We start from the raw sequence: 23972 nt of genomic DNA on the forward strand, positions 1-23972 counted from the left end.
TCGGTGTGTTTTAGCTACTTGCTTCATAAGACACCAGCATCTATCTGAGCTGGGACAACTCTTTGTTTTCTTTTAGTTTGCTCCTAAAGCATAAATATGGAATAAGGGGTCAATTATGGTAGCTTTGTTTTAACAGGAATCCTGTTCTAATAAAATATTTACGTCACCCGTCATTGTTTTCCCAAATGCAATCAGTGTTCATGTCAGTGCTCCTTGACTATCATTTGTTGTACGGTACGCAGGCTGGCAATATGACAGTTGAACAAGCAGGTCCTGCAAGTGGCTCAGCAACATCCCCTTCTAGTTCTGTCCAAGTCCCTTTCTCAGGACTATAGCAAATAGTAGAAGATTTGTAGGCTCCCTGTAATAGAACAAGAAGTTGTATTAAATGTGGCTTTGGTAAAATCCAAGTCACACATCATCTCTAAAGACGTCTGAAAGTGACTCAGGGTTTTGAGCTCTAATTTAGGAGTCTTTCAAGAGGTTTGGTTTTCATATGGGCTGACCACCCAGCCTCTGCAAATCAGGCTCCTTTGCAAGTGCCTTATAAGCAGAGCTATAAGCATACAGTCCCATCAATCACTTTTGCCAAATTTCATCTGATTTTTGTATTACTCCGTATCAGTGAATACAGTCTGATAATAACTCATCTAAATAGAAAAACGCAAAGGTGAACAAATGTTCCATGTTCTCCACAAGTTGAAAACCAAACCAAAACCAGGCCCTGCAGCGACTTCATCCCTCGTCTCGTCTCCATCCCATCTAAATAATATACAGACTGGCTGCAAGAGCTCAGGAGGAATGGAAGGGTCATTGCAGAAAGCAGGTACACACCATACTCCAGCTGTAGCCTCCTACAAGGTAAATACTGTCGTCAAGGACTGCGCAGCCAGGGCCACTGCGACCCTCCAGAATAGGAGTCTGGAGGATATTCCACTGGTCGCCTTTTGGATCGTAGCATTCCACAAGCATTACATCGAGATGGGAGAAACCTGGATGAGGGCATTGAGAAAAGAGAACGTGTGTTATGACATACTGTTTTATTATTTGTTTTACTGTTAAATTTATTAAATTACAGCTGCAACTACATTATTACAATTATAACATCATTGTTAAACCTTCTTCTAGAAAATATTGCCATTTACATTTAAGCCATCTTCTGTAATGTTAATGTCTCGTTATTTCAGTTCAAATAAATCTGTTGAAAGCTTTTACCATTAGTTCTATGGTCTTCTACAAATCACAAGTACATATAAAACCTGAACAGATCAGAAAGTAACACTCAGTAATAACCCATCAATGATGAAAGCAGATTCAAGCAATATTCCTCCTCATCTATCAGTGCTAATGCGAGTTTCAACATGTAGGAAAAGCCTGTCCTGGCAGTCTTTCTTGAAGGTCAGCAGATCTAATCTATTCAAAAGTCAACAGATTAAATCTCACTCAGAAATCAATGTCCAACGAGTCAAGGTAGAGTGCTTAGACAACTGATGCCACTTCATTCCAGGGGAACAAAGTGCTTAGCATGACGGACGTGATGTCCAGGACCAGTTTCAATTTTCAAGCTGATTTAAGGTGTACCCTAAGCATGCAGCTGTGATGTGACAAAGTCTTTAAGGTGACAGAAAATGTAACCAAAAAACCCAGTGGTCCCATCCTTCCCTGACAGACTGAAAAAGGCTCCATGTGACTGCTGCTTTGTAATCACCAAAGGGCAGATCGGTCTCAGCTCAAGACTCTCAAGCTATATCAATTAGTATGAATTAAGTGAGCTGAACATAGACATAGAACGCAGGAGTCCTGGTTTCTGCTCCAATATTTAGACATTTCCCTCTCTCAAACCACCTTCTTTATCAGACCACCACAGTGAAATTATGGCTTTCTTAATATGCTGGGATGCTTTACTTGACACTACTGTCTTCTCCATCAAGGTAGGATAGAAAAGAGAAGTTAAGATTTTCTGGAAAAGAGCATTTGGCCATATTGGTACTTACAGAATCATAGAATAGAATCATAGAATCATTTAGGTTGGAAAAGACCTTTAAGATCATCCAGTCCAACCATTAACCTACACTACCAAGTCCACACTAAACCAATCAAGGGTAGACTAGACTAAGCCATGTCCCCAAGTGCCACATCTACCCGTTTTTTGAACACCTCCAGGGATGGTGACTCCACTACCTTTCTGGGCAGCCCGTTCCAATGCTTGACTACCCTTTCCGTGAAGAAATTTCTCCTAATTTCCAACCTAAACCTCCCCTGGCACAGCTTGAGCCCATTTCCTCTCATCCTATCGCTAGCTACTTGGGAGAAGAGACCAACACCCACCTCACTACAACCTCCTTTCAGGTAGTTGTAGAGAGTGATAAGGTCTCCCCTCAGCCTCCTCTTCTCCAGGCTAAACAATCCCAGCTCCCTCAGCCGCTCCTCATAAGGCCTGTGCTCCAGACCCTTCACCAGCTTCGTTGCCCTTCTCTGAACACACTGCAGCACCTCAGTGTCCTTGTATTGAGGGGCCCAAAACTGGACACAGTATTCCAGGTGCGGCCTCACCAGCGCTGAGTACAGGGGGACAATCACCTCCCTGCTCCTGCTGGCCACAGCATTCCTGATACAAGCCAGGATGCTGTTGGCCTTCTTGGCCACCTGGGCACACTGCTTCACAATGATGCTGCTTGTATGAGTATTATATGTGTCAGAAATGAATAGCTGTGATGAAATAATTTTTTGTTGCTGTAAAGTTTTCAAGGGGCCATAGAAAGGCCACCGCAGTGCACCCAGAATATGTCAAAAGCTCCGTAATAAACTGCAGCATGCACATGACTAGCTGTGATGCGATAAATGTGCTGCTGACACTAGTATACAGATCCAGCTTCACAAAGGAGAGCTTTCCCATGGAGCCCTACTATCCCACCCGGCCCCAGTGGAGAATTTGTAGCATTTCAGCCGCACTTCAGTCCCCTCCTCCTCCCTTTCCTTGCAGTCCCTCCTTTTGTTTCACTGTACAGAAGAAACCAGTTTTCCATAAACCCTTCTACCAGACAGCCAGCGACTTTCCAGAAGCCTGGATGTTAAATACCTCTCACAACAGTGAGCAATTCATACATAACAAAGACACCTAGAGCAACAGTTGTAGAGGCAAAAATGCAATGCTTATGAGAAGTTCCTTCTTTCCCAGAGCACAGTAGGTAAAACTGGGTGAAAAAAAGGAGAAGGCAGGATGGAAGCAATTCAAGCCTATGCAAACCAAAGCATGTGCTTTAGCTATAGGAGGGGTGTGACGTTGACTTCTACTTTACTAGGAGAAAAAGCCAGCGCTGTGGAGCTCTGCAACCTCTACAAAATTTGCAGGTGCGTGTGTGCAGGCAGCCTTTACCACCTTCACCCTGTAAAGTCCAGTCCAGTAACACCCATCACAACGGGGAGTGGGGAGCGGAGGCACAGCAGCCTTGCACCTGGCTGCTGGGGTTTATGCACCAGTACTATCTACCAGGGAAAATTCACATCTGACGCTTTGTCCCCTCCATGCTCCACAGGCATTCAAATCTTCAAAAGCAGCTTCAGAAGCAAAGTGGCTTCAAAGCCTCACAGGGACGTGGGTGCCAGAGTCATTAAGGCACATGGCCTGGTGTTACTGGCAGTTAACATCACTTCTCCTTTTGCATTAAAATTTTCTCTGTTACTGTTGTGAGGCTTTTTTTTTTTAAGCAAGAAAGGAGGAAGGAAAAAAAAGGGAATATAAACTGTCAAGTATTGTCAGGGGACAAAGGAGCAGGAGCTGTGCTTTTTGTCTAGCTGGCTGGATTAAGCAGAATCACTTTAGCAGTAATAGCAATGGCATGTAGGTATTAAGGCAAAAATACCAGATGCCTAAGCAGTAGTTATTTTAATATGAGACCTTTTCAAAAGATGAAAACAAGAGACCTCTAAAAAGAATTATAATTAACAAGCTACATTTAATACTAAAAAGGGATCTAAAGAGCCTAGTCCTAATATTTAATGGCTTGAGTTGTTTTTTTTTCCTTCATTAAATCAGGAGCTTGTTTTTGTGTGTTGCTCTGAATAAAGCTCTCTCTAACTGCACATTTTGGAAAATGATTTACAGAGGAAAATATTGCTGGTACTTTCGGGTCAAAGAATAATCTGTTTGTTTCATTGAATTCTTGGTAATGACAAATTGTCCATGCCTTTGAGTAATGGAAGCTCCCACTTTTATTATCTAAAGCATTCATTACTCATATATTTAATGTACTGTTATAATTTTAAAATAATTTGCATAAAATGTTTTTAAAATTGCTGGCTCAAGTGTCCTGTTAAATTGTGTTGCCTGGTTTTTAATGTATTTAACAATGACTGTCTAACAAAAATATTCTTTCTCAGGAGACAAGGGACACTGAAATGCTTTTTCGCTACTAAAAATGTGACCTTTCAAATGGTTTCCTCCAATTGCATACAGTCGATCATTCATTACAGCCAAAGTGTGGATTGCTCGCTTTGTGTTCATGTCCTGTTTTCGGGCCCAGACGTCCATCACAGGGTCATAGCAGTACAGCCAGGGGACGTATTCTCCATTGTGAACACCTCCTGCAAAGTACATATGCTTCTGTTAATCAATGTAAATAAAGACATTGCACTGCAGCAGGAATTTAGCTCTACGATTTTGGGTTCTGGGGTTTTGTTGTTGTTTTGGGGTGGGTTTTTTGGTATATAGCAGGAATTATAAAAGACACTGGCCTGAAATATATATCTTGCCATTGTGAACGGCTCCTGCGTGGGCCGCCAAAGGTTGTGGTAACGAAGACACATAACGCCACTCATTTGTCTCCAGATTGTAGCACTCCACGCTGGACAAGTAGCCAGTTTCATTTCTTCCACCAATTACATACAAGTTCTTGTCAAGTCGACAGGCGTAGAAACTGGCTCTCCTGGAGGACAGGGCAGAACAAAACAAAACAAGCCAACAACAAACTAATTAGCCACGTCAACCATGTTTTTTCTCTCTCCAGCTGACTCCCTGAACTAAGATAGCAGCTCCTTCAAACGCTACTTCAGACAGAAGTGTCCAGGAGCTTCACATGCTTACAGCTGTCCTAGAGACTGTGGTTGTTCTGGTGTCAAAACAATTAAGCACACACAAATCTGGCATAAGATACCCCTTTTCAAAGCTGTTTGTTGCTTTTTCACACCCGTGAAAGATAAAAAGGTGCTCATTAACGTTTGGGGCATTACCTTGTAAGGGATATAACAACTCGGTAAGACAAAGTGAAAAATGAGGTAGATAATGTAACAATAATAAATTATCTTGACATTCACTTTCTTTATGGTCCTTCAAGGGTCATTGTTCCCAATTTACTAAGAGAACCACATCATCAAAATTTTTCTTCAATTATCATTTTTTTCTTCTTTCTGCAGTACTGCAAATAGAACAACTTTCCTTACGCTAGGCACAATATTACATTTCCGCCCTTTAACTCAAAAGAGGTCTGTCCCCATCCAGCTAACACTGAGAAAAGTTTTAGCCACCTGTCCACTTTCATATGCAACTCAGGTATGCAGGAAAATAATTAATTTTCTGGTCAGGACTGCCAGGCATATATTAGTTCGTCTTCTTCGTGCCTGCAAATTTAACAATAAGTGTCTGTTGCTGAAGTAAAAGTAAAGCAGTAGATGATTCTGCGAGACCCTGTTTCATGTAATCCACTTTCAGGGAACGCTCCCTGTATTATTCAGCGCAGGAAGGTTTGCTAGGGTAGAGGCCTTTAATTTTAAGCTGCAATGATACAAGAAAGAAAATTGCAAAAGAGCAACAGCTAGGCTAGGATGAAGATCTGTACAAAATGTTGAATGACAAGACTTGTCAGTCCTAAACCTCAAATTTTCTCCTGGGCGAAACCGGAGTGGTGTGTGAGCCCTGAGACAAGCAGGCAGGTGAGGCACAGCAAGGTCTAGCTCTGATAGCTCCTGTGAAACAGGCACGCTGGAGTGTGGCTGCAGCTTGCCAAACCCTGCTCTGTGGCTGACACGATGCACTCCAGTTCCAGCCCAGGAACCCCAATTGGAATCTGAGAGCAGCTGCATATTGCACTCCTGAATCGCACAGTAAATCTTGGGAGCTTGATGGTCACCTGCACCATCAAGGGCTTGATCCTGCAGACCGCTGCAAAGCATTTGGGATGAGCAGTGGTCCACGTACAGAGCACAACACGCTGCAATGAACAGCTCTGGTATGTCCCAGCTCCTCCCCAGGCTTCCCTATAGTCATCCCATGACCAAGTGAGCTAGCAAAGCCTGGTGTGCCATGTCTCTAAACTGCTATCGAGTCAGGCATGCGTTCAGGAGCATTTCCTTCAGTGAAGGCAGCAGTAAGATCTCTTTCCTTTACCCAGCTGCCTATTTTCACAAAATTTGTAGTATGCTTTAACATTTTGGAGCAATTCCCCTCTTTGTTAAATGTGGCTGAGACTGGCTGATGGTTTATCAGTTGGAGGAGAGGTCAGGCAGACATGAAGATACAGCCATGGAAACAGCAGGGCTGGCTGGGTGTTCAGGGAACAGATCTGACGCAACCCTGCCTGTTTCTGGCCTTACATTTTGGATTTGGTGCACACCTGACAGGGGTCCTCACCCTGTCTGGTGAGGAGCTGAATCACCAAGTACCTCCCGTCTACCTCTCTGCTTTCATCTTGCCCGCACATGGGCAACTTGGATGGTGCAGGACAGCACCCTTTGTTGAGCAGGAACACTGACACAAGGATAAGGCTACCAAAAGAAAAGATAGAAACAGGAGGAGGGGAATGCTGCTAAGTGCCTTCAGCTCAGCTGACGAATTAAATAAGACCATTTAATTTATCTGTCAATGGGCAGATAGAAGCTGATGGCATATATTGCTCTGCATGGTCGGGCAGCAAATTGTGCATCTATGTTTTTAGCCTGATTTTCTATGGAAACAAAGCTTATTTGATTACACTGTACGTGTACCCATGTCTGCCTGAGTGTTGTCTCCTCAACAAAAACCTGCTGGCTGATTTCACTCTAATTTGACAGAGAGTATAGGCGTTAGAGGCAATCAAGTGTCTATATGCTTCCTGAGAGTATGTGACAGGCCAGAGCCAAGACAGCCTATAGTGGTCCCAAAAGTAGGAAAAGCTGCAGATTTTGTAGTCTGGGTCACATCCTATTAGACATCAGAGAGCCTGCATGGGTGGCACACGCTCTCCGACCCTTCTGTGTCTGGCAGCTGCAGTACACAAACCCACAGGGTGCCTGTTGTCAATGCTTGGGGTGCTCACACGTCCGCTCGTCTGTCCTCATCTGACAAACCTGTTAATGAACTTCTCTCAGCGTGTTTTTTTTTAGTTCAGCTTTAAGAAGCAGAGGTAGGTACAACATTACTATTTTAACTAGGATTTCACCAACGTTATTCTCTATGTGTACTCCTGGTTTCAACCACACAGTGTCACTATAAGGAGCAAAAATGAACGCGTCAGCACGCTTCACTCTTCTGCTTGGATGTGAATATTCACTCAGTAGCTCCTGGCACAAATATTTTAAGCTTTTTGGTTTTTTACTTTTCAGTGATACAGTGTGTAAGGGGCGACTTTTTAAACTGCTGTAAAATATGATCCAGATTAAAATATAATACAGTAATTTTTGCATGACAACTTTCCCCACAAAACTGGGAAGAGACTATCCATTCTAATGAGATAAATGGAATCCACCTCACGATCTGAATATGGACAATAAGACAACTATTTTCTGGTTTTCTTCAGGATTGCAAGTACTTAACATTCACTGGTCTCTGAGGTGCTTTTGTTCACATCCCTTCACTCACTAATCAACCTAACTAACTTCTTCTCATAAGTACACACAAAAGGGAAGAATTTCTTTCCAATTTCCATAGGTGATGAATTTATGCCCTGAAACAAGAAATACAACTACCAGCCTGAGGTTTAAAACTACAAGTGCTATTACTGATCACTGCAATATCTGGACCTGATTTCAGGGTCACTGTTAGAGTGTATGCTTTGCTTTTTAAAAACTAAGTAATCTTAATAAGGGTTAATGTTACTATTATTAAAGCCATAGACTAAGACAAAATCTGAAAATTGTTTTCTCCCTCTTTCTCCAGCTTCTTTTCTCAGTTCACTTGGCCCCAGTGAGGACGCTGACCTGCTCATTCCCACTTCTTCAGGCCCTGGTACAATGCCATTTTTTGCTGGTCTTTAAACAAAAACTTTCAATTTGGAATGTAAGAAAAAAGAAGATGTTTTAAATGTTATTACGTTCCACACACCCTGTCCAGCTCTGGGCTGAGCTGGTAAGATGCAACAGTACTGACTGAGGCGTCCAGCTGAGGCTCATGCCACAAGTTCAGATACGTCTGCTACAAAGACCACTCCTTCTGTAGGCACGTTAATCTAACTGAACTGCTCTCCAAAAAGCATCCCGTTGTTATTGCATCATCAGGCAGATGCAAAAGCTGATGAGTCATTTGCTGCTTCTCTAAACAACGCACACCTGAAAACAGTACATACTTTTCAAAAGCATGTATTTTTGAGATGTTCTTCAAATGAAAAGAAACCAAACTTGGCTTTAAAGAAAATACACTGATGGCTCTGAATCCATAACAGGATCAGACTTTTCTTTATAGCTCATACAGTAAAATCAATCAGATATGGATTTTAGCATATGAGATAAAAGTTTACTCATCAAATATTTCATACAGATTTTCAACTTGAGAATATAGTGCCTGTGAATGAGACCCACATTTACCTGGCAGTCATTTCAAAGGAGCTATTACAGTCTCTCCAGCCAATTATTCTCAGACTAAAATTCCTAAGTAGGTTTTGACTTGATGGACCATAATGACTCAGAAGAACCCATTAAACAGTCTGTCTTGTCAGTGGTGCCTGCATTATGCCAGCAGAGACAGGGCGTGACCCTGTACTCCTAGCAGGGAAAAAATAGCCTGTTGACTTTAATGGGAACCTTATCTGACTAAAGGAACTGGGAAAGGAGACTGCATAAAAGTCCTCTCTTGTTTGTATGATGTTCTAAAAAACCGGGCCAGAGCTACTTCTAAAGGCTGCAACAACTCTTAGGAACTCATTAGAGATGAGCAAATAAACCATTAAAAACATTTTAGAAAGTGATTTGAAAATCCCTGTTTTCCAACAATAGCCCCAATGCTTAGGAGCCTTTATAGAGAAATAATGGGCAAGCCTATGAGTTACGTATGCTGAACAAAAGAGGTGACAATTAATGTTGTCATAGTAAAGCCCCTTGCAGCAGGAAGTATGTATGAGCGGACCATTACATGTAAATAACACTGTAAGGAGCTGAGATGCTAATACATTACAGTTTATTGCCGGGCAGCTGCTAAGCAATCACAATGTGCAGCAGAGTTTCTGACTCTTGGCTGAAGGCGGCAGCTTCCACCAGAGCGCAAGGCAAGTCATATTCCCCACCTGTAATTACGAACTGATTTTCTAGTGAAACACAACTGGCCACTGTGGAGGTGGAAAAACTCCTACTGTCTTGCCTTCTCCAACCCTCAACTACCTACTTCTGCCTTCTGAGCTTTGTCAGCCAAATAAGCCCAACCGTTCAGCCAGCAGCACGTGCCCCTCAGGAGTTGTGCTTGCAGATACCCAGAGGGCCTAATTAGGACACCGATTAGGCTCCACGGGAGAGCTTCAGCCTCCGTACAAGCACTAGTTGGCCTCCCGGTTCACTGAGGATGACCTGCACAGCCATGTGCAATCTCACGCACGCCTCCTGTCTCCCCCGCGCCAACACCTGAGCTGGTGGTGACTCAGTCCGGGGAGCTGAACCAGAGGGGAAAGCATCCCTCTCTTTTAAGGTAAATAACCCGGTTGTGGGGTTATCCCACGGTGCTGGCCAGAGTCAGGGAGAAGGCTGGGGGCTGCCCAAGCAGGGCCACCTCTTTAGCTAAAGCCTGCTGCTGGACTAGCTCTATTAACAACTAAAAAAGAAAAAGGAAATTTAGTAAAGGATTTTTAAAGTAAAGGATGATGTTATTAATAAAGCCAGAGACTATAATGAACTGTGATGCTCTTTTTAATCTTCATTTATATGGCTAATTTTATCAGTTCACTCAGCTCCAACAGGGAACCTCCTCAGATCTGTTCCACTTGGGCTTTTTCATGGAGCGGTACAATGCAGGTTTTTTTGGTGATAAGCATTGCACATGGGTCTGCATATGGACTTAGGTCAACCAAACCGAGTCCTGAACAAAGGCCCTTCAAAAACTCTAGTAGACTGACATTTTACCTCTGAAAATTTGAAAGGACAGCCATGTTTCCATGCATGTCATAATACGCACCTTGAACTGCAAGGTTGCACTGAGTTAAAAACATTTATGACTGCCAGACACCTGAACACTGAGGACAGCCAATAGAAAAAGAGCTAAAATACTGACAGCACATAGAGGAAAGTGTCTTAGGAAGGTGATGTGAGATCTTTTGTACATTGGATCCATGAGAAGATGGGTGTTGAACTGAAGGATGGACATTGAATGCTCTTTCATAAAACAACATTATAACACTGGATCTTCTGCCTTTGAGATTCTTCTTAGGAAACATGCATCATTCAGTTCAGGTTTGGGGGACTTTTTACCTGCCAAGGTAGATTTTGGAATCCAGAGTTAAGTTTGCACCATCTTTACCGGTCATTACTCAAGTCTACATGCACCTCTGCTCTTCAGTACACAGTAAAGATTAAAATGTATGCTACTCTAATATGCATTAGCTGACAGTAACTTCACTCAACGACCACCTAGAATTGAGCCCTCTGACAAGGTGAGACATGTTGAGGAGAGCTTTTCATGGCTGGCGTGGTGAAACAGGATGTCCTGGTTTCGGCTGGGATAGAGTTAATTTTCTTCCTAGCAGCAGGCATAGTGCTGTGTTTTGGATTTAGTAGGAGAAGAATGTTGATAACACGCTGATGTTTTTAGTTGTTGCTGAGTACTGCTTATGCTAGTCAAGGACTTTTTCAGCTTCCCATGCTCTGCCAGGCGCACAAGAAACTGGGAGGGGGCACAGCCAGAATAGTTGATCCAAACTGACCAAAGGGCTATTCCATACCATATGACGTCATGCTCAGTATATATACTGGGGGGGGTTAGCCGGGGAGCAGGGACCGCTGCTCGGGAACTGTCTGGGTATCGGTTGTCGGGTGGTGAGCAATTGCATTGTGCATCACTTGCTTTGTATATTATTATTACTGTTATTATTATTATATTGTTGTTATTATTATTTTACTTTATTTTATTTTAATTATTAAACTATTCTTATCTCAACCCAGGAGTGTTTCTCACTCTTACTCCTCCGATTCTCTCCCCCATCCCATCGGGGTAGGGGGAGTGAGCGAGCGGCTGCGTGGTACTGAGTTGCTGGCTGGGACTAAACCACGACAGTCCTTTTTGGCGCCCAACGTGGGGCACGAAGGGTTTGAGATAAGAACAGATTAACTAGAGTGTATTAAGGAGTCTGTTAACAGTTGCCGGTCATGATATTAGTTCATCTGATCTGTACCATGTTCTTTTCTTGGCTGTGCATGTTAAAGCTTGGTGTTGGTCTGTGCATTGCGCTATGCTCTGTAGTGATTAAGGATGTTTTGATTGGGAGGTTCCTTATCAAAATCCTGACCTTGAGCATGGTTTTGTATCTGGGTTTTATACACAAGTCATTACTGTACTTCGGGTACCACCTCATGGAGAGAGTTAGCAATTATACCTTTCCCTCGGAGACGTCTGTTGTGGAGGAACTACAGAATGGCACCTTCATTACCTTATTCTATAATGCTTCCTCCCTCATTACAGAAAGTTTTCAGTATTTTGAACATCCCTGGGCAGTTAAGATACTTCTATTGATACTTCTTGGGAATATTGTTTTGGTTTTGACAAAGGTTAGTAAGCAATTTAAGAATATCATCCAGAGATCTGCCCCAAGGCTGGAGAGTTATGAGTGGCAGGGTGTGTGGGATCGTATGCGCAAGTACCTAGGGCAGTGGGGACCTCCAGTGTTTTGGAACTTCACCCCTGAACAAGTGCAGAATCCTGAAGAACTAGTAAAGTATTTGGAAGAAGTATGTTCTCACCCTGGCAACTCCAAAGAGACACAACTCATTGCAACATGCTGGGGACTGGCCCATGCCTATCGAGCCCTGTTCAACACTATTCAGTACCCTCAAGGGAAAGAGAGGGTCTCTGGATCTGATGACAAAACAACAGGCACTGTGGCTACTCCAACCACAGCCATGAGCACTGTGGCTACTCCAACCACAGCCACAAGCACTGCAGCTACTCCAACACCCACCACAGGTACTGCAGCCACTCCAACCCCAGTGGCAGGCACTGCGGCTAAACCAGAGAACCAACCTGCGCCGGTATCAGTTGCCCCTATACAGAAGAAAAAATACACAAGGAAATCAGTTCGTTTAGTAAGGGATGAAGATGAACCAGGGCCATCACGAGAACCAGAGGAGGAAGAACCCATAAATGAGATGGTGACCACCCGATCCCTATCCCTGAGTGAGCTGCGAGATATGCGAAAAGATTTTGGTCGTCATCCAGGCGAGCACATCATCACCTGGCTGCTCCGATGCTGGGATAACGGGGCCAGTAGCCTGGATTTAGAGGGTAGGGAAGCCAAGCAGCTGGGATCCCTTTCCAGGGAAGGGGGCATTGACAAAGCAATTGGAAAAGGGGCAAAACCGCTCAGCCTCTGGAGGCGACTTCTGTCAAGCGTGAAGGAAAGGTATCCCTTCAAGGAGGATGTTTTATACCGCCCAAGCAAATGGACCACCGTAGAGAAGGGTATCCAGTACCTGAGGGAATTAGGCGTGCTGGAGGTGATTTACAGTGACCTGAATGATGAACAGTTAACCAAAGACCCAGATGAAGTCAGGTGCACACAATCCATGTGGCGGAAGGTGGTACGGAGCGCACCAGCATCGTATTCCAACTCGTTGGCAATACTAGCCTGGAAAGACGACGAGGCACCAACGGTGGATGAAGTGGCTAGACAACTCCGGGACTACGAAGAAAAGCTCTCTTCCTCCCTACGGGCCTGTGTCTCGGCTGTGGAAAAACTGTCTGAAAAAATATGCCAAGAGTTCCAACAACTCAGAGAGGATCTGTCCTACTCCCCACCTGCACGGACCAGTGTCTCAGCCATTAGGAGTCAACGTCCCTATGCTCAAGAGAGAGGATATAGAGGATACACACCACGGGGCACCCTGTGGTTTTACCTGCGTGATTATGGAGAGGACATGAGAAAGTGGGATGGAAAACCCACCTCAACCTTAGAGGCACGGGTGCGTGAGTTGCAAGGAAAAACTATTAGGAAAGGCGGTTCTCCCAGGAAGATTGCAGCTCCAGTTTCCAGTGAGCAGTTCCCGAGACAGAGTAAGAGGGCTAATTTTACTTCCGACCTTGATCAGGGGACTTTTGATTCACATTTACAGGAAGTGAACAGCGAATACTGTGACCAGTGTTAGAGGGGCCCTGCCTCCAGCCAGGTGGAGGAAAGGGACAACCGGGTTTACTGGACTGTGTGGATTCGATGGCCTGGAACGTCAGACCCACAGGAGTATAAGGCTCTAGTGGACACTGGTGCACAGTGCACGCTAATGCCATCAAACTATAGAGGGGCAGAACCCATTTGTATTTCTGGAGTGACAGGGGGATCCCAACAGCTAACTGTACTGGAAGCTGAAGTGAGCCTAACTGGGAATGAGTGGCAAAAGCACCCCATTGTGACTGGCCCAGATGCTCCGTGCATCCTTGGCATAGACTACCTCAGGAGAGGGTATTTCAAGGACCCAAAAGGGTACCGGTGGGCTTTTGGTATAGCTGCTTTGGAGACAGAGGAAATTAAACAGTTGTCCACCTTGCCCGGTCTCTCAGAGGACCCTTCGATTGTAGGGTTGCTGAAGGTTGAGGAACAACAGGTGCCAATTGCTACCACAACTGTGCACAGGCGGCAATATCGCACCAACCGAGACTCCCTGATTCCCATCCATAACCTGATTCGTCGACTGGAGAGCCAGGGAGTGATCAGCAAGACTCGCTCACCCTTTAACAGTCCCATATGGCCAGTGCGAAAGTCTAATGGGGAGTGGAGACTAACAGTGGACTATCGTGGCCTGAACGAAGTTACACCGCCGCTGAGTGCTGCCGTGCCAGACATGCTAGAACTTCAATATGAACTGGAGTCAAAGGCAGCTAAGTGGTATGCCACAATTGATATTGCTAATGCATTTTTCTCCATCCCTTTGGCAGCAGAGTGCAGACCCCAGTTTGCTTTTACCTGGAGGGGTGTTCAGTACACCTGGAACCGACTGCCCCAGGGGTGGAAGCACAGCCCCACCATTTGCCATGGACTGATCCAGACAGCACTGGAACAGGGTGAAGCTCCAGAACATCTGCAGTACATTGATGACATCATTGTGTGGGGCAACACAGCAGAAGACGTTTTTGAGAAGGGAAAGAAAATAGTCCAAATCCTTCTGAAGGCTGGTTTTGCCATAAAACAGAGTAAGGTCAAGGGGCCTGCACAGGAGATCCAGTTTTTAGGAATAAAATGGCAAGATGGACGTCGTCAGATCCCAATGGATGTGATCAACAAAATAACAGCTATGTCCCCACCAACTAGCAAAAAGGAAACACAAGCTTTCTTAGGCGTTGTGGGGTTTTGGAGAATGCATATTCCAAATTACAGCCAGATCGTAAGCCCTCTCTATCAAGTGACCCGGAAGAAGAACGAATTCAAATGGGGCCCTGAGCAACAACAAGCCTTTGAACAAATTAAACGTGAGATAGTTCATGCAGTAGCCCTTGGGCCAGTCCGGGCAGGGCAGGATATTAAAAATGTGCTCTACACTGCAGCCGGGGAGAATGGCCCTACCTGGAGCCTCTGGCAGAAAGCACCAGGGGAGACTCGAGGTCGACCCCTAGGGTTTTGGAGTCGGGGATACAGAGGATCCGAAGCCCGCTATACTCCAACTGAGAAAGAGATACTGGCAGCATATGAAGGGGTTCGAGCTGCTTCAGAAGTGGTTGGTACTGAAGCACAGCTCCTGCTGGCACCCCGACTGCCGGTGTTGGGCTGGATGTTCAAAGGGAGGGTCCCCTCTACACATCATGCAACTGATGCTACATGGAGTAAGTGGGTTGCATTGATCACACAACGGGCTCGAATAGGAAACCCCAGTCGCCCAGGAATCTTGGAAGTGATCATGGACTGGCCAGAAGGAAAAAACATTAGAATATCACCAGAGGAGGAGGTGACACGTGCTGAAGAGGCCCCACTGTATAATAAATTGCCAGAAAATGAAAAGCAATATGCCCTGTTCACTGATGGGTCCTGTCGTCTTGTGGGAAAGCATCGGAGGTGGAAAGCTGCTGTATGGAGTCCTATACGACAAGTCGCAGAAACTGCTGAAGGAGAAGGGGAGTCGAGTCAGTTTGCAGAGGTGAAAGCTATTCAGCTGGCTTTAGATATTGCTGAAAGAGAAAAGTGGCCAATCCTTTATCTCTATACTGACTCATGGATGGTGGCAAATGCCCTGTGGGGGTGGCTGCAGCAATGGAAGCAGAGCAACTGGCAGCGCAGAGGCAAACCAATCTGGGCTGCCGCATTGTGGCAAGATATTGCTGCCCGGGTAGAGAACCTGGTTGTAAAAGTTCGTCATGTAGATGCTCATGTACCTAAGAGTCGGGCCACTGAAGAACATCAAAACAACCAGCAAGTAGATCAGGCTGCTAAGATTGAAGTGGCTCAGGTGGATTTGGACTGGCAACATAAGGGTGAATTATTTATAGCTCGGTGGGCCCATGACGCCTCAGGCCATCAAGGAAGGGATGCAACGTATAAATGGGCTCGTGATCGAGGGGTGGACTTAACTATGGACAGTATTGCACAGGTTATTCATGAGTGTGAAACATGCGCTGCAATCAAGCAAGCCAAGCAGTTCAAGCCCCTTGGGTATAGTGAACGATGGCTGAAATATAAATATGGGGAGGCCTGGCAGATTGATTACATCACGCTCCCACAGACCCGCCAAGGCAAGCGCTATGTGCTCACCATGGTGGAAGCAACCACTGGATGGCTGGAAACATATCCTGTGCCCCATGCCACCGCCCGGAACACCATCCTGGGCCTTGAAAAGCAAGTCCTGTGGCGACATGGCACCCCAGAAAGAATTGAGTCAGACAACGGGACTCATTTCCGAAACAACCTCATAGACACCTGGGCCAAAGAGCACGGCATTGAGTGGGTGTATCACATCCCTTACCATGCACCAGCCTCCGGGAAGATTGAGCGATACAATGGATTGTTAAAGACTACCCTGAGAGCAATGGGTGGTGGGACGTTTAAACATTGGGATACGCATTTAGCAAAAGCCACCTGGTTAGTCAACACCAGGGGATCTGCCAATCGAGCTGGCCCTGCCCAATCAAAACTTTTACGTACTGTAGAAGGAGATAAAGTTCCTGTAGTGCACATGAAAAATATGCTGGGGAAGACAGTCTGGGTTACTTCCCCCTCTGGCAAAGGCAAACCCATTCGTGGGATTGCTTTTGCTCAAGGACCTGGGTGCACTTGGTGGGTGATGCGAAAGGATGGGGAAGCCCAATGTGTACCTCAAGGGAATTTGATTTTGGGTGAAAATAGCTAATGAACTGAATTGTATAATATTAATTGCTTTATAATACTGTATGTTATCTCTTAACTATATGTTATCTCTTAACTGCATGTTAATATAATAATATAGTAGGTTAATATTAAGTATATAATACTGTATATTATGATTGCTATATGCCACATCAATGGTATTGCAGTAAGAATTGCCCAGCTTAATGAAAATGAACTTTGATGAAACCATTTTGGAATGAGAACTGACTTCAGCATGCAACAGTCCAACACTGCACACCACCTCTCCTGCTCTGAAAGACTGTGATGACAGATGGAACCCAAAGTCATGGACTAAATGAACTCAATGGACATTTTAGAGGGATGGGCCATAGACGAAGGGAATGATATCTGTGTGTATATCAAGATAGGGAAAGTGGTGGTGATTAATTGGAACACATTGGAAAGGGGAGGGCCTGTGCATGACTTAGATGGTATAGAATAAGGGGTGGATACTGTCCTGGTTTCGGCTGGGATAGAGTTAATTTTCTTCCTAGCAGCAGGCATAGTGCTGTGTTTTGGATTTAGTAGGAGAAGAATGTTGATAACACGCTGATGTTTTTAGTTGTTGCTGAGTACTGCTTATGCTAGTCAAGGACTTTTTCAGCTTCCCATGCTCTGCCAGGCGCACAAGAAACTGGGAGGGGGCACAGCCAGAATAGTTGATCCAAACTGACCAAAGGGCTATTCCATACCATATGACGTCATGCTCAGTATATATACTGGGGGGGGTTAGCCGGGGAGCAGGGACCGCTGCTCGGGAACTGTCTGGGTATCGGTTGTCGGGTGGTGAGCAATTGCATTGTGCATCACTTGCTTTGTATATTATTATTACTGTTATTATTATTATATTGTTGTTATTATTATTTTACTTTATTTTATTTTAATTATTAAACTATTCTTATCTCAACCCAGGAGTGTTTCTCACTCTTACTCCTCCGATTCTCTCCCCCATCCCATCGGGGTAGGGGGAGTGAGCGAGCGGCTGCGTGGTACTGAGTTGCTGGCTGGGACTAAACCACGACACAGGATGGAGTCAACATGTGAAAATTTCAGTTCCCTAGAAGATACCTGACTATACTGCTTGTTTACTGCAAACTCATCATGACACTTCAGCCGGGGAACATGACAGGACACTATGAAGGCTTCAGAAAAATCCTTCAGACTGTACTCAGGCAACCAGTAATTGCACAAAGTCCATGGTTATTTTGCATGAGTTAGTCCTGCAGGATTTGGCATCTGGAGTTTTGAATTTGTTTAAAAAAAGTTTAAAAAAATTAGGAGACAAATGGGAAGCAACCACGTGCTGCAGTTTTATCTCAGTATTTTCAATGCTTCTGTAGGCCTCCTTACTCCCAGAACTGAGCCAAACTTCAGCTGCTCCTAGGATGATAAAACATATATTGAAAAACACGTAGCAGGTTTTTACCTCTCTTGCATGGGTGGAAGTTGTATCCAGCTGTTAAACCTGGGATCGTATCGGCTAACAAAGTTTGTACTGTGTTTCCCTGTAAAGATAGATTATTTTGACACTCAGCTGTTTGTTTCATGTATTTAACATCATGATTGTAATATATATTACATATACTTCACAAGTTGACAGCTTTTATGAAGGGTTCCCACTTTTACAACAATGTATGATTACACTATGTGTACAGTAATAATTCAACAAATGGGGCACTGCAAGGTTTGAATTAGCAATTGTTAGCAGTAAAAGCAGATAGAGATTATTCTTGCTCTCTGTAATAAGATCTTGCAAATGTGTATTTAAATTTACTTATAGATGCTGTGGTACTTCCACAGCCACAATAAATCACAGCACTAAACAAAATTACTGCCCAAAAGAGGGCATCCCCACGGTATTTTTATGACTAGAGCATTTTGTGTCAGGTAAAAAAAATCAAAGGAAAAACATGTGCTTTTCCTTCTCCTCACATCATCTCCATGTGGAACATGGTAAAAAACCCTTGTGCAAATACCCAGGAGCTGCATAAGCCATCAGCATGGGGTATGCAGTGTTGGCACTAGGTGGTTTATTCTACCATGTACTTTCAGTGTAAGTTAGAAGGAATTACACATGTGCATCGAAGGAGGAATACACTCTTAAGAGTTTTATTCCAAGTGTGTTAGCTAAAATATGAAACATGAGCAACATACACCACCTAACTAGCTTATCCCTGCTGTCAAGCCCAAGAACAGTATTCATGTCTTCACGATATTAAGATTTCACCTTATTTTACATGCAGATTGACATCAAAGCAAGAAAACTGAAGCAAGAGAGTGTATGGCAATTTCCTGTAACACCTGAGACTTCAACAGATGAGGATCTCGGAAACAGAAACCTTTGTTTATGTATGTGTGACTAAAAAATTGAATTAGAGGCTTCACAGGCCAGCAGAATAACCCAACTGCATATGTCACAGTTCTATAAATGGTCACTGGGTATTCTACAAGGTGAATATTTTTGCATCGGAAAAGCCTGCGTAGGATTGGCTCACTTCGCTTGTTTCATTCCACACTTACTTCAGCATGTGTAAACAGACCATCAAGATTGTAGAGAAGAATAACGATACAGCTAGAATTTATATTCGTAATAATTTAAGATCATGTTCTACAAGAAAACTGAGAAAGAAACCATGTTGACCACTCCAGCTGGAAGCAAACGCATTCCCTTGCTATAAGCATGTTCTATATGAGGACGGCAAAGCAGAAGACTGATCAATAATGTAGCATTTCCCTTCAAATCCAGCATGGTGCCTAATGAGGACCAAAGCCCTTTATGCTGAGCACCACTCAAACACATCTCAAGACATAGGGTGAGATCTCCATACACGAAGGACAACTGGTCAGTTTGCCACTGGGTTTAGTGAAGCAAGGCTTTGCTCTTGGTCCTATCTGAATTCCTTGAGCCTATACAGACCATTTAGAAAAAGAGGCATTGAGAACTGTAGATTTAACAAAGAGTAAAACAGTAACAGCAGGCATCTAACTTCCTGTAGGTCTCACTAGGACATTTATTAATCTATTTCTATTTCAAAAAGCAGGATTTCAAAACAATGTAAGTATTGATCATAAGTTTGGACTTCTAGTAGGAGTTTTTAATGCTGCCGTATTCACTGCATCTTTTAGAGTTACCAGGGACTTCAGTGGTCACTGGTTCTATAGCAGCTTTTTAATTGCTGTCATACAAACCTATGATTTGGGGACCTTGGCCTCCTCACATAACGTGTCTTACACATACTCACTACAAATACCACATATGTAGAAGATTGTATAACGCAGGGTAGAAAGACAAGGGTTTAGTGAGCCTAGAGTGGGAATACAGGAAATAAATCTGGTCACTTCACAGGAGGGGAGATGAAATCGAACTAGAAGAGGCACAAAGAAGAGCTACTATGGCGACAGGAGGAACAGAAAGTTCACCTTATGGCAGGAGACAAAGAACTTGGCTTGCTGCACCTAGGAAAACAAAAGCTGAAAGGGGATAGGAGCGCTGTCTGTAATACATCAGAGGAACAAATCTCCAGGGGGGAAAAACTAGTAAGCTGAAGGCCAACTTTGGCATGAGAACAAGGTTATTTAGACAATCAAAGAATGCATTTTACTGGAAATTAGAATAAGACTCTTAGTCATTTAGAGCAATTCGATTCTGTAACAGCTTTCCAACAGGAGTAGTAAGGGATAAAAATCCAACTGCTTTTCAAATGGAACTTAGAAAGGACTATATGATGCCTGTGATGGAAGGAAAAGGACTTGATGACCTGCTTAAGGTGCCTGGTGTAACTGGTTTGACTCCAGTTTAATTTTGGAATTCAGTTTGCAGGACAACTGTATCTATTATTTTGCCTTGCTCATCAGTCAGGAGGTTTACATGTTAGGAAGCACCTGTCAGAACATAATAAGGGATGAGAAATCAGGATTAGGAATTCAGGACGATGGAACAAAAGGAGGCACATGCTGCTGCTCTCTGCTCTTTACAGGAAGGTATCTGCAGCCATGACAAAAGGTGAAGGGGTCTGAAGGTCATGAAGGTTGGTCTTAATCCATGCCTGTGTTCTACAGCCTGCTCTCATCAGAGTTTACTTGTGTGGGGAACCCTTGTAACTGGAAAGGCACAGCCATAGGAGGATGTAAAAAAAAAGAGAAAAAATGTTTCTCATGCTCTCTAGGTTATCAGGAAGTCACAGGAGCAGCACGGAGGGTACATGGGCACTCCTCGGGGTCCACCCGGCTTCTCAAGAACCTGCAAGTCTGACGGCTAGAGAAATGCATGGTGCTCCTTCCACTGCCCTCATCTCAAGGATAAGTCTGTCCACTAGAAAAACACCTGGCACATTCTCATTCAAATCAAAAGCCTTGTAATGCTCTGGGCAAGACAGTTCCAGCAAGGTCCATATGAAGCCCCTTCTATACTCTGAGGATAGCAGACAAAGGCCTTTACATAAATTCAAGTGGGTATGTGCAAGCAGTTCCCATACAGCTACACATTTAAAGCAAATCAGTTTCAAGAAAGAAGAAAGAGATTTTTCACAATGAGGGTGGTCAAGCACTGGAACAGGTTGCCCAGACAGGTAGTGGAGGCCCCATCCCTAGAAGCATTCAAGGTCAGGTTGGACGGGGCTCTGAGCAACCTGATCTGGTTAAAGCTGTCCCTGCTCACTGCAGGGGGGTTGGGCTAGATGACCTCTAAAGGTCCCTTCCAACCCAAAGCATTCTATGGCTATAGCCCAGCAATAGCACAGGATGCAGTTTACGATTTTCAGGTCTACTTTTTGTGACAAGTAAGATCCATTTCTTTTGGGGTAAATTTGTAAAGAGATCAGTATCAGCAATGTTCCTACCTCTTTTATTCCTATCTTTTCTATAGACAAATCACAGCTCTGGTATTCATAGAACAGTCATTGGACATAGAACGTGTCCGATGGCAACATCTTCAGCTCAGAAGTTGACCTAGGTGACCTCAGACTGAAGGTACTATCCATCTCACAGCTGTGCTCGACTCCTGCCTCAGATGCAGGGTATGTACCCATTCTTAGATCTCTCCATCATCTTGCAACTCAAGTTTCCACACCTTTAAATTGTGGGTAGCTATACTTCTTTTCTTTCATCCTGCATGTGACATGGCTATTTAATTATAAACTGTCTGGAACAAGGTCTGCTTCTTATTATCCGTACGCCTACCACCAAGCACAACAGGGGCCCTCAGTTGTTGGATGTGGCTGATGCTCCTAATAATAATGAACATTAATGATACCACGCTATCTCCTGTTCAAGATAAAGGAGATCCAACAATAGAACTGAAGGGCTCTTCTCCTAAGACATTTAGTGATATTTTTAACTACACCAGAAATATGCTTATAGGGTGGACTGGATTGTTTGTCTCAGGTTTTAGGAAGTGAACAGATGTAACAATTTTCTATAATTTGGTTTAGTGCAGATGCTGAAATGGGGCATTCACAATAAAATATATGCAGTATATGTAATTTCAGCTGGATCCTCTGGTGTTTTAAAGTAAAAATGTGTACCTGCAAGCTGTTTTATGGTTTCTCAGTCATAATTATCTCTGTTACACAGACTGCTACAACTACAACTCTTTCTTCGTGTGCAAGCTTTTTAACAATGTCTTGACAATTTTGTGAATTTTGCAAGGCATGGTATTCTCCTTTTGCTTTGCTCAGAAGCCTGTTAAATTGTTTAATTTCTCTTTGCGGTAAATTTATGAAGTAATCAAATCAAAGAAGGTAGCAGCAGATAATCTATATGAGAAGCTCTTGCACAAGACTAAAAAAAGGACCAGTTTAAGAATCTCAGAGTCTAGATAATTAACACATTAACAACTTTAGCTGCGAGTATCTGGTTTGACAATAGAAAGGAAGCATTCATCTACTGCAACTGCATTATTATATTATGACTGGAAGGAGACTGGAAATGAAGGTTAAAATTCTTAACAGCTGCTGCCTGGTGCATGCACTTGAAAGAGTCTGTTCTGCTGCCTGTGGCATTTCTCAAGGGATGTGGGAGCTGATGAATGACGGAGATGCTAATGCTAAAGTACCAGATATTTATTACATCAATATCTAAAAGTAGCCTTTACTAGGTTCAACAATTAGGCTGAGAGTCCTTGCTAATGGCTACATCAGCTGATCTGATGGACAGACAGACAGAGGAAGGCAGATGTTGCCTGTGCCTTTTAATATTCTATACATACCATTAGGGTTCCATTGGTCTTCTCCTCCCAGCACAAACAAGAAGTTTTCCACTTCCACGACACAGTGATGGGCACTGTTATATGGCATAACTGCAAGTAAAGCACGAATTCTTTGTCAGCTCAGGGCACTGATTCCATCAAATATTTCCAAAGGTACAAAATACAACACTGGGATTACATCTGCATGAAATAACAGGGGAATGCATCACTGCAAGCATGTATGTCCACCGAATTAGCAGCAGACAAAGCCACTTATTAGCAATCTTACGTTATTCAATCTTGCAAATAATTGAGGAAAAAAGCTGGAATTCTGGTCCCTCAGCACCCCCCCACCTGCCCAACGGACATATATGTTGCTCTAAAAACAACTTGTAAAAAAGGGTGAAGTTGCCTGATATTTCCCTGAAAAATAAGCAGATGCTAGGAATCCTAGTATGCTAGGAAACATTAAAAAAACCTCAGCCCAGCTTTGTTCTGCTGGTAATGTTTCCACAAGAAGAGTCAGTGTGTTCAGTAGCTTTCTATTACACAGCAATGAACAAGCTGCATTTCCATACAGTTTTAAGTTTTTAAATTAAGGTCCTGCTGATTTAATGCCTTTTCCAAATGTATACGCTTAATTTCCTGTACAATGTCATTAGCAGCACAATCACACATTTTCTATTCATCTAATCAGGAAGCCCTTTGTTAAAAAAGATCAAAACTGTGGCATTAGGTTTGCAATATCCCCTTTTTTTGGGAGGTGTCGCGATTACTGTGGACCAACTACAGTCGCAACAACCTATTTTTTTAAATTTACATTTTTCCACTGCAAATGCTAAGACACAAAAATAAGGACTTACATGTACATAATATGCACATGTTATTGTAGTGTGCCATACAGCACTATTGTGATATTATATATGGTAAATGTAAACTTACACAGCATTAGTTACCAACATAGAGTAGTTTTGGCCCAGTGACACACGTAGGAAAAATGATGTCCTTGTTCAGCTCATCATATGGGCACCTTAAATCTAGGTGAGGACAAATGGGGAGGTGAT

General features: G+C 43.6%; 1 protein-coding gene across 1 annotated transcript in view; it reads right to left on the minus strand.

The window, feature by feature from the left end:
• Positions 1-220: 220 nt before the first annotated feature.
• KLHL14 (kelch like family member 14) overlaps positions 221-23972 on the minus strand; it is a 69397-nt gene continuing 45645 nt past the window's right edge. Inside the window, exons 3-8 of the mRNA XM_075706190.1 lie at positions 22930-23019; positions 18151-18229; positions 4735-4925; positions 4426-4584; positions 835-992; positions 221-361 (exon numbers count right to left, since the gene is read on the minus strand). Of these exons, the coding sequence (XP_075562305.1) occupies positions 221-361; positions 835-992; positions 4426-4584; positions 4735-4925; positions 18151-18229; positions 22930-23019 (818 nt within the window). The remainder of the gene's footprint in view (positions 362-834; positions 993-4425; positions 4585-4734; positions 4926-18150; positions 18230-22929; positions 23020-23972) is intronic.

The sequence above is a fragment of the Pelecanus crispus genome, chromosome 2 (assembly GCF_030463565.1).
Source record: "Pelecanus crispus isolate bPelCri1 chromosome 2, bPelCri1.pri, whole genome shotgun sequence".
In the NCBI taxonomy this organism is placed as follows: Eukaryota; Metazoa; Chordata; class Aves; order Pelecaniformes; family Pelecanidae; genus Pelecanus; species Pelecanus crispus.